The sequence below is a fragment of the Myodes glareolus genome, chromosome 14 (assembly GCF_982192425.1).
Source record: "Myodes glareolus chromosome 14, mMyoGla1.1, whole genome shotgun sequence".
Classification (NCBI taxonomy): domain Eukaryota; kingdom Metazoa; phylum Chordata; class Mammalia; order Rodentia; family Cricetidae; genus Myodes; species Myodes glareolus.
In genome coordinates, this window is record NC_142039.1 from 45012028 (window position 1) to 45027600 (window position 15573).

The 15573-nt window shown below is 34.1% G+C and overlaps 1 protein-coding gene across 1 annotated transcript; it reads right to left on the reverse strand.

Annotated features, from left to right (window-relative positions):
* Positions 1 to 570: 570 nt before the first annotated feature.
* LOC146892008 (prolactin-7A2-like) lies at positions 571 to 14920 on the reverse strand. Its single transcript, XM_087896670.1, has 8 exons — positions 14758 to 14920; positions 10208 to 10267; positions 6969 to 7144; positions 6132 to 6170; positions 5355 to 5387; positions 4003 to 4110; positions 2219 to 2398; positions 571 to 789 (listed from the first exon to the last, which is right to left on the reverse strand). The coding sequence occupies exons 1-8, from the start codon at positions 14918 to 14920 to the stop codon at positions 571 to 573; spliced, it is 978 nt and encodes a 325-aa protein (XP_087752796.1).
* Positions 14921 to 15573: the final 653 nt, after the last annotated feature.

A 15573-nucleotide genomic window follows, 5' to 3' on the forward strand; every position in this document is an offset into this window, starting at 1 on the left:
TTGTATGCAGAATATGAATCATATTCCAAACCTGGAGATTAGGAAGGAATAGATTTAACTCCTGAGACTAGACTGAACTACTGAGTGTGGTATCATGTGGTCTTCTCTGAGGAGTGTAGTGAGCACAGTTGACTTACCCATAAGAGAAAAGACATAGCAAAGCATCAGAGTGTGGAGTGTCCTGGCCTGGAAGAACCAGTTGAGTAGCTATGGCATGGGGCTACAGGATAGGTTCTGGCAAACTGAATGACTTTCTTGAGGTATATCCATATTACCATTACTTATTAATATTGAAATACTTTTAAGAGTAAATTTATTCTCTGACTCTAATTAATTTGCCAACATTAATGCTTACTGTGATTCTAAAGTAAGTAGTAGATTGTTCCATTTGCAATTTAAACCTCTTAAAAACATTAACACATTAACTACTAAATAAATAAAAGTTATAAACAAGTTTTCTTTTTAAGTTTTGTCATATAAACAATGTTTATTTTTCTTTTAAATACATTCATTACTTTAAAACATTCTTTCAAAATATATAAAATTAAGACTATTTAAAAGGGTGCAGCATTATGAGTTATCTCTAATTCTTTGGGATAAGCACACATCACTTTTAACAAGCATCACACAACTCAAGAGCTGAATATAGATGTTAACCATATTCATGTCTTTACGTAAGCAATAAAATAATTTACAAAGAGCAAATAGTCGAAAGTCTTCATCAGATGATTGGAAGTCTTCAAGACCCATCAGGACAGCATGATCTACAGTTTCGATTTTTCCATAAATCTAATGGCCAAAATGACAATCAGTCAGTAATTATTTATACAGTTTGTGTTTGCTTTTCCTTTTCTTTCTGGATATAAATTTGAATTTAATGAAATGGTAAGGGTTTAGGACAAATACTACTATTATTCTATAAGCTAAACATAGCAAAAAACCATTATGATTGGTAAGAGCATCTTTCAAGCCTCATGTTTCTTCTGACAGTCGATAGTGATTAACAAAGACATCCACTACTGGGCAAAGTGCAAAGAGTGAGAGACTTTGGACAACTCAGCTCTTTATCAAACTCCTCCCTCAAAAATCCATTATTTACATGGGTGAGGAGATGAAAAAAAATGTAAGAGACATAGACAATGGTAGGTGGAAAGAAAAAGCAGCTTCCAGACACCACAGGACTAATAAAGAAATAAACTCATAGAGACTGTAACAGCATGCACAAGACGTGTACAGCTTCAAACCAGACAAAATCCCAGCACTGGGAAAGGGAACTGAACACAGAGTCCTATCGCTGACCAGAAAGTTATTTGCAATTTATATCTGCTGAAAAGAGGATAAATCAGTTTTTCCAAAAGAGTATCTTTGGGCATATCGACTATACTCTAGATCAGGATCCATGCCCAGGAGTAGCTGGCCAACACAAAACATACTCAAAGGAATTTTTACTATTTTAGGGGGTGGACTCTTTATTTGGGTGAGTATTTTTGTCTTATTTATTCTCCTTTTCATAGTTTTCTTGTCTTTTTTGATTTCTGTTTTTCATCTTTTGTTGTTTATCTTGTTTTATGAGAGAGGAAGGTAGTGAAAAAAAGAACCTGAAATTAGGTAAATAATGTGGTTGAGAAAATCTGTAGGAGTTGGGAGGGTAAAGATGTGATGAAAATATATTGTATAAGAAGTATTTCAAATAAAAATTAGGAAAATAAAATCTGTGATCTCAAGAAAATAAAAGAATATGAAACTTCCATCACAGGCATGGATTTTCACATGTCAAAAACTTGCTACTATAAGTCTGTCAGCCATCTAAAAGTAAAAGCAAGATCCATATACATATTTTCTTTCATTAAATTGGTTTCAAATTTTAAATCTGTCTTTTTATTTTTCTGATGATGAAGGACCAGTATTTCAAACTTGAACATAGACTTGTGTTTGGTTTTGATAATGAATACTGATTGACTAGTGGTGATTTAGTAGGATTTAGTAGTGGTGATCCAATGCAATAGTCAGAGCTATTTAAATTTCTCCAGAGCAATAGATACTGTCCAAATTACTGTGAAAAACTTTTACTTTAATCTCTATTCATTAGTTCTGAGACAGTTGACAAGTTTGGGTGCCAAAATGGGTTCTTTCAAAGTGAGGTGTTTCAACATTTACTATCCATTGGAGAAGTCATATCATTCACAAATGAGGAAGTAAAGGTAAGAATACTACTCACCTTGTTGAGTATTTTCTTGCTGTCCTCAAAAAGATCTGCATTTTTTGTCCTAATGTTTCTGGCTATTGACAGGACAGCGTCATGTGTCCCTGGTGTACTTTCAAGTATGGTCAGGAGATTGTGAAGAGTGCCATTCCAAGCCTGCACTCTACTGAGTATCAGTTTTGGAAAGTCTTCAACCTAAAAAGCCACATTTCAGCAATTGCATTAAGGTAAAGAAAGTAAAGAAGGGTTAGTTACTTTCTGTCTTCAGTGAGAAAAACAATTTAAATATCCACTTGTTATTTTTATGAACAGATAGAATGGTTTGGGGAAGAAAAATAATATAAATTAACAAGTAAAGATGATTAACCTGTCATTCTAAAATTTATATATGTAGCTCTTATTTCCAATTACCCATTTTATTGATCATGTTTTGTTTTCCATATGAAATTCTGCCCTCTGACTCCCTGTTAGCACTTACATATTTCTGGGAAACCCTATAATTTGCTGGGGCTTAGCTGGCATTTTGATTGAGGAAAAATAGATCCCACACAGTGTAAAGGGAAAGAAATTTAACTTAGATACACCACACAAAAAAGTAGATTGTTCATAATCACAATTTTAAGGCTTGATTGGGCTATTAATAAAAACATGGCATTAATAAGTGTGGTTTCCCAGTTTAGAACACTCCCTCTCCCAGCCTCTAGTACAACAGAATATGTAGTGGAACACGTAACTGAAGATCAATGGAACAATGAGATATCATTCTCTTCAACAGTATAAGAGTATGAGTAGAAATAACAGTAATTTGACTTTCCAGTGTGTTCTGGGATCTTACATAACATTCATTTCTGGTTTTAAATGTTTCTTGAGCTGATATGTTTAGCTATTGTACTGACAGTGAAAAGAGTAGAGAGGTATCCAGTGGAGATTGTTATGGAAATAGGAAAAATACATGAGAAAAGGAATGCAGTTTCCTGGGACTATAACTGCATATGAATAAAGACTTAGACTTGAGTTGGGTGGAGCCTGTCAACCATTCTGATATAGAAGACTGATGGTCCAAGTTCTATAAAATTTTCAGTGCCTCAGTCTACTTACATTAGTTATCTTTTGTGAATGTTAATAGCAGCAAAGTCAACAAAGCAAGTTGTGAAGTGCTTAGCTGTGGAGTACCAATATAGAAATTTTTTTCTTCCTTCATTTTGCCTTATTATTTTCACATAATAACTAAATCGGTTGATTTGAAAATAAGTTATAGGAAAGAATCAAACAGTTGTAAATTAGAGTTGTAGTGTTATATAGACCTCATAACAACTGGGGGCATGGTTCATTCCGAGGAACATTAGACGGTGTTTGTAGTCCTCCCTTGTTCAGGTTCTTATAGTTAAGACAAGGAAAAATTCATCAAAATTGTGAGAAAATGAATAGGAAAGTAAGAAGCAGAAGTAAATCAGTTTGAGTCTTGAAAATCAAGAAGACTGAGTATAGTGGTCAATGGTGTAAAAGTTCTCACAAAGGAGCCATTCATTGGTAACATACAAAGAACACAACTGTGCATGTATTTATTAAACAAGTTCTAGTGGTGAGATGTCATTAAGCTAAAACCCTCTTAATGGACAATTTTTGAGCCTGTTGTAATATTACTTAACAATTGCTTGATTTTTTTATGTAGTGTCTAACATGATTTTGCTTTTTTCATTTGCACTCTATTTCCTGTGGGCATGAAGCAGCAACGTTAATCTATAGCTTCAGCTCTTGCATAAAAAAAATAAAAATAAAAAATCAAACTAACGACTCACCAAGATCTTTTGGATTTCATCCATGTTTTTTGGTGTTTTGATGGAGTAATTGTGGCAGCAACTGAGAGTCTTGATCAGAAACTCCTGATCCTCAAAATACTCAAGCATCTGCATATGTCAAAATTAATATTCAGTTATTTGACATAATTTTTCCAGTCTTCAGTTAACTGGAGACTGGGAAAATAAGTCATTTAATCCATAACAAGAATAGTAATGCACTCAATGAAATCTGCATGAAAGCAAAGATTAAAGACTTAATAATGTGAACGTTTTGATAACTTTCTCCTGATTTTGTTCTTTGTCTAAATGTCCAAAGCTCCAATCCTTTCCCCTATTCACTCCTCTCCTACTTGATTTTGTTATTCTCCCTAAATGTTTCTTTATTGATGGGAAGCCTTTAAAAAGTAACAAAAATAGTAAATTCAAAGTGTCTTAGACATCATTTTTTTTCCTATAGAATCTGGGCCCAGTGTCAGCATATTGTTTCTAAATTCATCAATTTCTTGCTTCATGTTTAAAAGACAAATTGATATGTGTCTTTTAATTAGGCATTAACCACTGAACCTTTTCTTGATTCTTATTTAGGCATTTAAAAATTGTATGTTTTCTTTCTATACTGAAAATATATACTGGTACCATACAATGTTAATCATAAATCCTGACCAGAATTGTGTCAAGTTTACAAAAGTAGATATAACAAACTGACCGTTTTTAGGAATTACTAAGCAATGAAATAAAAAAAGCAACAAACTTTTTATTTGCATATTGATTAATATATAATCTTAAATATTATATTTTAAATATACTATTAATAACTTATTTAAAACTAATCATCAGAAGCTGTGCAAAAATTAATGGATTACCAGGAATGTTAAAACTTTGAAAGAGGATCAGTAAAGAATGAGGAATGAGAAACTTATGAGTAAAAACACAATCATAACACAACTATTACAAATGAAAGGATATATTCTCTTGATACCCATTGTCAGTATTTCTTTCTCCTTAAAAGCTAGATCAGGATATCAGAATTTTTCTCTAGGCACAATGATTTTAGTTTTATGCCACAACTATGATTTTTTAAATTAAAAAGTAAATGAATTTAGAAAAAATCTTTACCAAATAATTTCATTTTATTTTTCCAATCAGTTTTCCCAAAGCTTTCCCATTTCCATTTTTCCTTTTACTACCAGAGGCTTTCTTGTATAATACTCCAAGAATGTTGAATCATGATCTAGATGTAGATGTGTGTTACTTGACACTTGATATTTAATGCTTTCTCTTGTAAGTCCAGATAATGTCATCAGCATGAAGGATTTTTTGAGGGAGAAGGTGGGAATAAGTAAAGTACTTACAAATTGGTCATACGACTTTGATGATGAGACTAGCTGAGTCCAGAGTGGGGTATGGCAAAAATAAAAATAAATAAAATAAAAATAAAACAGTTAGTAAAGACACAACAGGAATGCATATTTATTGCAAAAAAAGAGAGAGAGATTCTCTGGGTGTGCATATTTGTACTGAAGCCAGGTCTAGTGTATCCTCCATGACCCTGACTGACCTTGACCAGGTACTATACAGCCCTCAGGAAGACAGAGTCAGTTTCTTTTGTAATCATCTTTCCCAGTGGATAAATTTGTACTCCAGAAACCTTTCATATTATTCCCAGAATCTAGGAGTTTATGAGAAGCTAATACGTTGTTGTTTTTTGCCTTTTTCCCTGCTAGAGTTATCACAGTTTAAACTCGTTCTATTTCTTGTGGCACAGTACAAAGTAGTTTTCCTGCATTGGATGTCTCCAGTGGGCTTAACATCTTTGTTAAGAGAAACTGGGTTGTAGACTCAAGATCATAGATTTTGAATACAACTATTAAAGCATTATGTTGCAAATGCAAAGATTTTTTTAGGAAACAACAATGATCAAGGAAGATGGACCTTAAAAACCATTCTATTTCTTATAAACCAGAAAATTCCTAAAGTTGTCCCATTCAGATTCTGCTTTCAATTAGCTGGAAGTTTCTTTTACTCTTGGAAGTTTATTACACAAAACTTGGACCCTTTCCTTAATTCAATCAAATCATTAAACTGAAGATCTTGGGGAGAAAGGAGATGGAAACAAGAGAGGTACTTACAAATTTATGGTGAAATTTTTCGGAGAAATTACTTTCAATCTAAGACCGGATGAAGGGAATGAGAGAAAAACTGGTGAGTTAAAAGACAATATCGATTCATAGTTATTACAAAAACAGACTCAGTCTTCCCGTGTCAATTTCTGTACAGAAATCTTGTCTACTGTATCTTCCTTGAAACTACTGACTTTGAACTGAAAACATATAGCCCACTGGAACAGAGAATCTGTTTGTCTTCTAAATCAGCCTTCTAAGTGAATAAACTCATGTGTTATACTCTTTAAACAAGGATTCCCGGTCTTTAAAAGTTTAAGACGCTAATACTTGTGTGTGTGTGATTCATGTGGATGTGTGTGGATGTGTATGTGGATGTGTGTGGATGTGTATGTGTGTGTGCATTTTTGGTTGTTTGGTTTTTCCTCTTGACTTAGCATCACAATTTAGATTAGTTTCATTCATTCCATGTTACTCCCTGCAATGCAAGTCTCCTCTAATGGATGCCTGCTGTGCGATAATCAAAGATGCTAACAAAGATTGACCTCTAGCAGACAAAGTAAGGAAGTCAGACCTCTTCCCAAGCTGTGCCTATTAGATTTTTATGTCACAAATAAAAATTTAAGAAAATTTGAAGGTAAGCAGGGAAAATTCCAAATCTCACTGAAGTCTCCAAATATCTTTGAGATTTCCGGAACATACCCCATTCCCCTCACTTAATTTTTTCAATTGCTGATACTTTATAAATAGAAACATGAATTATTATAAATTTGGTTCATGATAACTGTAAATAGGATACAGAACAATCTTTGACAAGGGGTTGCTAGAGATAAGTGAAGTACTTACATATGTCCTACGCATTTCAGTGTTTAGCTTACTGATATTGTGCAAGAGTATCATGGCATGATCAAATAATTCTTCGAGATATAGGTTATCATAATCAGTCTCATTAGTACTCAAAGGCACAGAGGTCACATTCTCCCATAAAAGGAAGTTTGACACCAGCAGCAGCAGAATTGCCCCTGTTAAAAGAAACAAGAGTCATTCAGATTCACTTATCCAAAATTATCAAAAGAAATTGCATCATCTTTAGTCAGTGCCTTCCCCTGTGGGATCTAATACTGTATAGCAGTAGTAGTGAAAAATTCTTTTAAAATGAAAATGTAATTACTGTGACATTTGGACAGGTATATGGTATCAGAACATATAGATTTCCTACAGTTTGAGATTGATATTAGAAATAATTGTGGAATTTTCATCATTAGAGGATTAAATTAATTGTCTTTTCGTTCAGTGTTATAAGAATATATAATTTTTGAAAGCTGGCTTTCAAGTTATCCTTCCTCTAAGACATCATTTGTCCTTTAATTTTTGAGATTAATAAAGTTACATCATTTACCCGTTCCCTTTCTCCACCCAATAACCTCATATATGTCTCCTTGCTCTTTTTAAAACTCATGGCGTCTTTTTTTCATTAATTATTGCTATGAACATATGAGTATGTGCATTTATATATACATAGTTATATATGTATGTATATTCTTAAATATACGTGTGTAATCTTTATAAACTTTGAAGCTTCTAATCTTTTAAGACTTCCAGGAAGGATCATTTAGTATTAGATAGCCAATGGGTGTGCTTTTCCCCGGGGAAGACAATTTCTCCTACTTTCAGCATGCTGTGCTGTAGCTGCCTGTAGTTCTTGGTGTTAGGTTGGGCCTCCTGGACTTGACCTAATCCTTGTTAGAATACTCATTGTTTTATTAATTTATTTAGCTCATGATTAGGCAATCATGCTGGTGAGACTTTCTAGGTGTAGCTTCTGACATTCCTAGAAGATACACTCTCAGAGCAAACTCCCTGTTCCTCTTTACATAAGCCCAGAAGTTATTGTGTAAGACGAGGAGGAGAAATATGAGCTCTCCAAACTAAGTGTGCAATGTGTGCATTTCAGAGGGTAGCATGGTGGCTTTCATTTTATCTTCTGGCTTGAAAAGAGTGAACACACAAGTGGCTGTTGTGTAACACAAAGGATGGCAAGATCCCTGTATGTAAAGGAACCTCTGGACTGGCTCTAGTATCTTACAGAAATAATTCTGAGTTTGCCATTCTACAACAAGTTTTAGAATGTCTTTTCTATAAAGTTGAACTTTCCAATAACCCTCTGGGTAGACTGATCCTGTATAATGTTACCAAACTGTATTGTGGAAAGAGAAGGCTGCTAGAATTAATTGGTTTTTTTTTTCCTTATATCCTAGTATCAGTTGTGGTAAGGATAGACTGTCCACACTATAGGCTCTCCCTTCTACATTGTGATTCAGTACACTCCCAGGCTCTCTCAGCTATAACTGAATTTCAGGGAACACATCCACAGTCTGGAGATTCAGTGTCAGAAGAATTTGTTTCTTATAAAGATCAAGTTTTATCTTTTAGCACTTGACTGGTGAAGCCCCAGTAATCTTTGTTTTATTTACTTGCCTTGCTCTATAAAACAACTGGTTTTAAATGTGTTTCTTTTTGACAATGAGAAGTGTTGGTGTCATCATCAAATTATATTTTATAGGTGTACAAAAGCTCTACATATTAATAATATTTTCCAAGACATGAAGCACCAAGTAATATCAAAATGAAAATTTAGTTTGGTTTTTTAGTGAACAAGTGTAAAGCAGATCCTCATGTCCAGTATATCTGATAAATGCAACTATAAATATTTTAAATAAAATTAAAGTACTGGAAAGATTTATTTATATTAAAAATAACCCAAATTACACATATTGTAAACAATTAAAGTATCAAAAGGATTGTGTACTAAATATTAAAACCATAAACTATTTCTAAGTAGAATAATAATAGTTAAGATAAATCATTTCTTTTATTTTTTTATTTTTTGAGCTCATGATAATTATATCCTTTATCTCTTTCCTTTCTTGACTCCAAAAACTCTTTTCTCTTTTAAATTCATGAACATTTCTCTAGTTGCTACCATTATAGACATACATACACACATGTCTTCAAATTACACACACACACACACACACACATATATATATATATAAATATATAATGTGCTCATCCAGTAGAATATAAATTATATGTACGTTTTTAGGTTGACTCTTTGATATTGATCTAAATTGGGACACTCTGTCTTATGGAAGAATATTTAATATTATTAAGCTAAATTTTAAAAAAATCAAAATGCTTTCCCTAATTTATCTTCTGCATGATAATTATACATATATAAATACATCTATAATTCTTTCATTTATTAACTGAAAGATATTCACAGTTTAAGTTGAGCACAAGGAGCTGAAGATACTGGTTTTTGTTTTAGAAAATCTAATTCTTAGAAATTTTATCAAGAATAGAAAGTAAATATTACATAGTATCCTTTTTGAAATATATTTTCTGGATTGACCATTTTAGAGCTGTATGGAAGGATACTCATCTGCAAACCTTGAACACCAAGTCTCCACAACAGAAATTAAGATTAAGTTCATTCAAATCAAGAATCTTATAGCAGAGATCCAGAAAGCAGAACATTGTACAGACTAACTGTTACAGTTATTGAAAATTTAGTATAATATCCTTTTAACTCATTTTAATCAAATATCTCAATTTCTGAAATTTGACTTTTTGATATTGATCATTTCATGTCCTGTTCATTTGAGGTTGTGTAACACTCTTATCACTAGATTTTGAAAAATCTTTCTATCTAGGTAGGTTAAGAAAATCCACAAAGTCTCCAGATATTTCTACTTGTCTCCTAGAATAAAGTCTCCTTTTAATGACCACTGATGCAAGAGTGTGTGGTGCATTTATTCCTACAGAAATGATTAGAAAGCCTCTCAACTTTATCTAATTCTACTTGTCCTGAATAGGCATGAACGGCAGTTTGTTCATTCCAAAAGGGGCAAATAAGGATATAAAAATGTAAATTCTCTAAAGGATCTTGTAAATCAATGGAACGTTTTAGCTTACTTAAAAGAACACAAGGAAAGAGTTACTTACAGGAGCATGGGTGAAAGAAAGACGGTGGCATCTCTGAGGAGTCCTGGCACACCTTGGCTGTCTCAAACCAGTCATACCTCCAGTAAATAGTCCGCCTCCTATATAGACCATTGAAACATCCCGAAGGCCACATAATGCTAGGAGGCAAGAAGAAGTAACATCAGGAATAAAGGTGAAAATCATATGACTCTTCAACTTCAGGCAGGATTTAACAACCTCATGACCACAATGATTCAAGTAGTCAGTATGACCCATTTAGCTTATTTCAACAATGTTTTCTAGGATCCAAATTGAGTTGCAAATAACTATCTATGCTTCACAAAGGTTAGTATGAATTCCATGCCCTACCAAAGTATCTGCGTCCCAGGCTTCCATTTTTCTTCAGTTACTTATGCGTTTCTGTCACTGAATCTTGGTTAGGGTGACATCTTTATTTCACTGTTTCTGAAAATTGCAACACAACACCACAAGAACTGTCCTGCATTCCAAGCAGTTTAACATTTGTGAATCTTTTTTGGCAGAACCCAGAGAACCATGGTAAAGTGTTTATTACTATACACTAGGCACAATAGGACAGTAATTAAGGTGCTAATCTAGACATGTAGAGGATTTTTTGTTGTTGTTTATTTGTTTGGTTGGTCATTTGTTTTGGTTTTGTGAGGGGTTTTGATAGTCATAATATATTTATTAGCCAAATATCATACACGTCTTTATGTTGAAGCTTTGAACATGCTAAGCCATAGATTTTCATCCAGTCTTACATACACAAACACAGGTTCTGTCATGAACTGGTCTTAAATTTAATCAGAATAGATTTGACTAGACCTATGGCAGTGGTATATAATTGAATGGGTATAAATGTCAGAATTACATGGGGAGTGACATTTATTTGTTCTAAGAAGGTCTTTTTTATGAGACTTCATAGAAGTGCCCAGAGCAATGTCATCTGAAAGTAAAGCAAAAGTGTGGAGTCTTCATTTAAGTCACAGTTAGATATTTCTTTACAGTGCAATCAAAGTATGTTCTCAATCATTCTCTAGTCTGCTAAAAATTACTATTGTTTGCACATAACACATTGTCAATAGTCTATATTTCATGGATAAACATTTCCCCAGAAATCATCAGCAGGGTCTGATCAGAACTGAATTTCTCTGACTAGAGGAGGAGATACAATTAATAGTCTTCTACTGCTATGTAGAAACTGGTTCTTTGGTGAAGAACAGGTCAGTGAAAATCAAAAATGAAAAAATTCAGGGAGCATGAGGAGCAATGGGTAGATGTGGACATAGAGATACAGTGTGAAAATGATTTAGAATCTTTTTTGTTGGAAACTATTCGCCTCAAATAATATATAGTATGTTTTTCTCTAGTAAAAGAAAATAAGCAAGGAACACCTTTTTTCTGGAGTTCATATTGTATACCAGTATCAGAAAGATAATATCTGAGAATAAGAAGTGTAAATTAAACTTCCTTTTAGAGGACTGGAAAGCCTTTGGGGATAGACATTGTTGTTCTATCACTCGACCCTTTCTTCACACTGATCTAACCAACAAAGAATATTTGACCGAAGGGCAGTCAAGAGGCCATAACACCCAAGGATTATTCTGAGGAATGATGCTCTGACAAATAGACCTGATCCCATCCATTTGCATCCAAATTTCAAGATGTTCTTGTTTTGTTTTGTCTTGTTTTTTTCTTTTCCACTGAGTAGTATTCCATTGTGTAAATGTTTCACATTTTCTTTATTCACTCTTTGGTTGAGGAGTATCTAGGTTGTTTTCAGTTTCGGGCTATTACAAATAATGCTGCCAAAGAAGAAAGCTTAAAAGAAAATTTCACATTAGCTCAGAATTGAGAATAATAGAGGGTTATTTATTTAGGGGTAGACTCATAGATTACAATCCTCTGCTGGAATGGGGAACAGCACCTGAATTCCGCAGCCGGAAAAGAGGCCTGACATGCTTTACATCAGCATAAATATTATAAAAGACCACACCCAAGTGGGTGGGCAACTTAAAGACTACTGGCGATAGGAATTCCAACAGCACCTCCCCCTTTTGTTTAAATAAGAGAGTTCTAAGCTTAATTCAAAATTATACACCATAAGAACAAATATATCAAGCAAGAAACATGTGATAACTGTTTTAATAATTATCCTATCCTAATGAGTTTAAGTCTTGTATAATAAATAACTTGGCCAGGTCATGAAGGAAGTATCTACAACTATCTGGTCTTTACCCCCATTGAAGATCTGAGAAAAGAAATAAGTAAGCAGGAAGTGTAATTAAATAACTTTTAAAATGTGCAACAAATGACAGAGACAACTGGATACCTGGGAAATCACCCAAAGTCTCATTTTCAGTGTTGGAACAACCAACTTTGGCCTAGTGTAACTGACAGACTATTTTCATAGGCAAGAAATTTTTCAAAACTGTCTTACTCTGTTTTGTCAAGATTTGACAGTCTTTTTCTTGTATCCTGCTTGTCCTGTCCGGACATTGCGCATTTTTTCAGTGGTCGATGCATGGGCATTTCCTTGCCCAAAGGCCAGTTTTGCCAAGAAGAAAACTAACTCCAAGCGGAATGTCTTCGGTGCTCAACATTCTCTCGGGAACAGATCGGGGCTGCCAGGAGCAATTGTGTCTCAATTCAACAGTACTCTAAGTTATTTAAATGCCATATTCTACAGCTCTTTTTAATGGTTGAAGATTACATATCTATGCATATATTCTCTATGTATTTAAAGAACCTAATTATTCTAACTATAAGTATGACAAACACAGATTACTATTGATCTATAATTCTTAATATCTATATACCTTAAAGACTAAGACTTCATATTTGAATATTATACACTAAACAACTGTGCAACAAAGGATGACAATAACCTCAAAATGTAAACAATGTATAAGTATCTTGATCAGAGGCAGAACCGTATATTGCAATATGATAAATACATCCTAAAACTGTATCAATATACAAAAACGTTTTAAGAATGCAGGGAAAAGGGTGACAGATAGCAGGCAACTAGTCCTTCGCATGCATTCAAGAGTTAGTAGACAGGCTGATGTGGTTATTGAACTGTGTTCTATTTAAAAAAAGGAGTATCACACTGAGAAACAGAAGCAAAGTTCAGATAAATTTAAATGGTTTTTAGAGAAGAAATTGATCTGATTGAACTATAAACATCAAAGTCTTTATTCTGTGGGAGAAATTTTTCTTGAATTATGTCTGATATGGAGAATGGTCTAGCTTTCCTTTACTCGAAAGCTTTAACACTTCAATAGACAAAAAATATAATACTCCAATTTAAATTAAACATTCAATAAATCAAAAAATAAAACAAAATTTGTGGGATACAAGTGGAGGCATTATGAATTTGTTTTGAGGGTCTAAAATTTAAGGTAGTTTAGGTTTCTATGTATTTTGGTATTGTAATAGCATGGTAGCCTTTCTACCATGTCTTTTATTGTTTTTTCCTTTTGTCTTTTCCTTCTTTGCTTCTTTCCCACAATACAGCTTTTGTTTTGCATTTGTTTTTTTAATCTTCTCCTTTTCTTTTTATATCTGTCAAAATGTTTTTGTCTCTCATTGCTTAGGAATATTTGAAACTCCATGACTTTCATAGGAAATACGGCCTAGTCACTGAATTTCCTTTAAGGAAATCTTTTGGTTGAAAAGTTTACATTCTAGGTTTGTTAGAGGCAGTTAACAAAGTGAACTCCCCTCAACCAAGCACTACTCACCAAACAATATAAATAGAGTATTAGGTGTTTAAACTTGAGGATGTATTGAGAGCAGTGACCTCACAATAAATGTTTACACATAAACAGAAGGAAGAGAGAACTGGTAATAATCCTAGGAAGAAATCAACTGTGGTCCAGTGCTATTATCACTCGATTGTTGAAATCCTCTTACATATTTCTGTGTCATTTAGTAGATTTCACTCCTTTATTGATTTTCTTTGGTAGTGTTCCTTAAAGAGGAGGGGATCTATAGCACAGGCAGTAGAGGGTTAAACAGATGGCTGAGCTGTGGAGTAGATAGAAAAGCCTAGTAGGAGGATTTATGTTGATAAATATAGTGTAACTTGAAGTCCTCCCTAGTAGGTGATTTGAGCAAACACTAATGTACTCTATGAAAAAGTTAACTGCTACTATGAGAGAATTTGTTTTTGACAGCAATAAGTCTTTGGTATTGAAGGACCCCAACCCGTTTTAACCACAATTATAACATTTTTTGCAGAGGGTTGTAGATAACCAGCTTAATCAAGGAATTAAGGGCCTTCAAGACCTCCGGAATTCCGGGTGTCTGGAATGCTGAGCAGAGATACTTAAAGTTAGAGCCGGGCAGCCTTATCTGGCAGCGAGATAGGGGTTTATGGACTGGCCATAGAAACAAAGAGAGGATTGCGAGGCCTGAGTCACGTATAAAGCAGGGCTCCCACGAGTCAGGGGCTGTGCAATCAGACATCTAGTCGCCAGCCAAGGAAGGGGGGCAGGATAAGAGAAACAGTAAACCGCTGAATAATCCCCTCATTGTTATTTAGGTTAAGAATTTACTAACCTGCATCTCGCTTCTGTAAACCTTGCTTTTTGCTCTCCTATAAAAACCCCTCAACCCCAACTTGGGGCGCGCAAGTCCTCCGAGAGACTTGGATGCCCCGGGTACCCGTGTATCCCCAATAAACCTCTTGCTGCTTGCATCCGGCTGCGTGTTTTTGACTGATCTTTGGGGCACGGGGCCTCTTCCGAGGGAAGACGCCCACGGGAGTCTTTCAATATCACCATATAATGAGTGATATCAAAGATATCACCTTCTTTTTTACCTAAGCCTCCTTCCTATTCTGACAAAGTCAAAGGAAAAGATATCGAGAAGCAATTAGTGTAGTATTTTAGAAAGTGATTATTTTCACTTTCCTGAATAAGATTTGAGTCAACAGAGAACAAAAATGTATTAAGTGATTATTATGAGATAAACTGAATTTAGAACAAAAGAGACTCATAGACACACAGAGAAGAAAACATATTGAATGTGTCAAAGATGAGTCAAAGAAAATGAAAATTTAAAAGACCATGACTGTTATGAGTATAAAGTGTCCTTCCCCATCTCTTCTGATTGATTTTAGTTTGAAATCTGTTTTGTTAGACATTAGAATAGCCACACCTGGTTGTTTCTTCGGTTCAATTGATTGGAAAATCTTTTCTCAACCCTTTACTCTAAGGCAATATCTGTCTTTGAGGCTGAGGTGTGTTTCTTGTATACATCAGAAGAATGAATTCAACTTTCACATCCATTCTCTTAATCTGTGTCTTTCTATAGGTTAACTAACTCAGTCTATTGATATTAACAGATGCTAATGACCAGTGATTGTTAATTCCTATTATTTTTTGGTTATAGTATTTCTGTGTTTCTCTTCTCCCGGATTTGCTGGTGTGAGGTT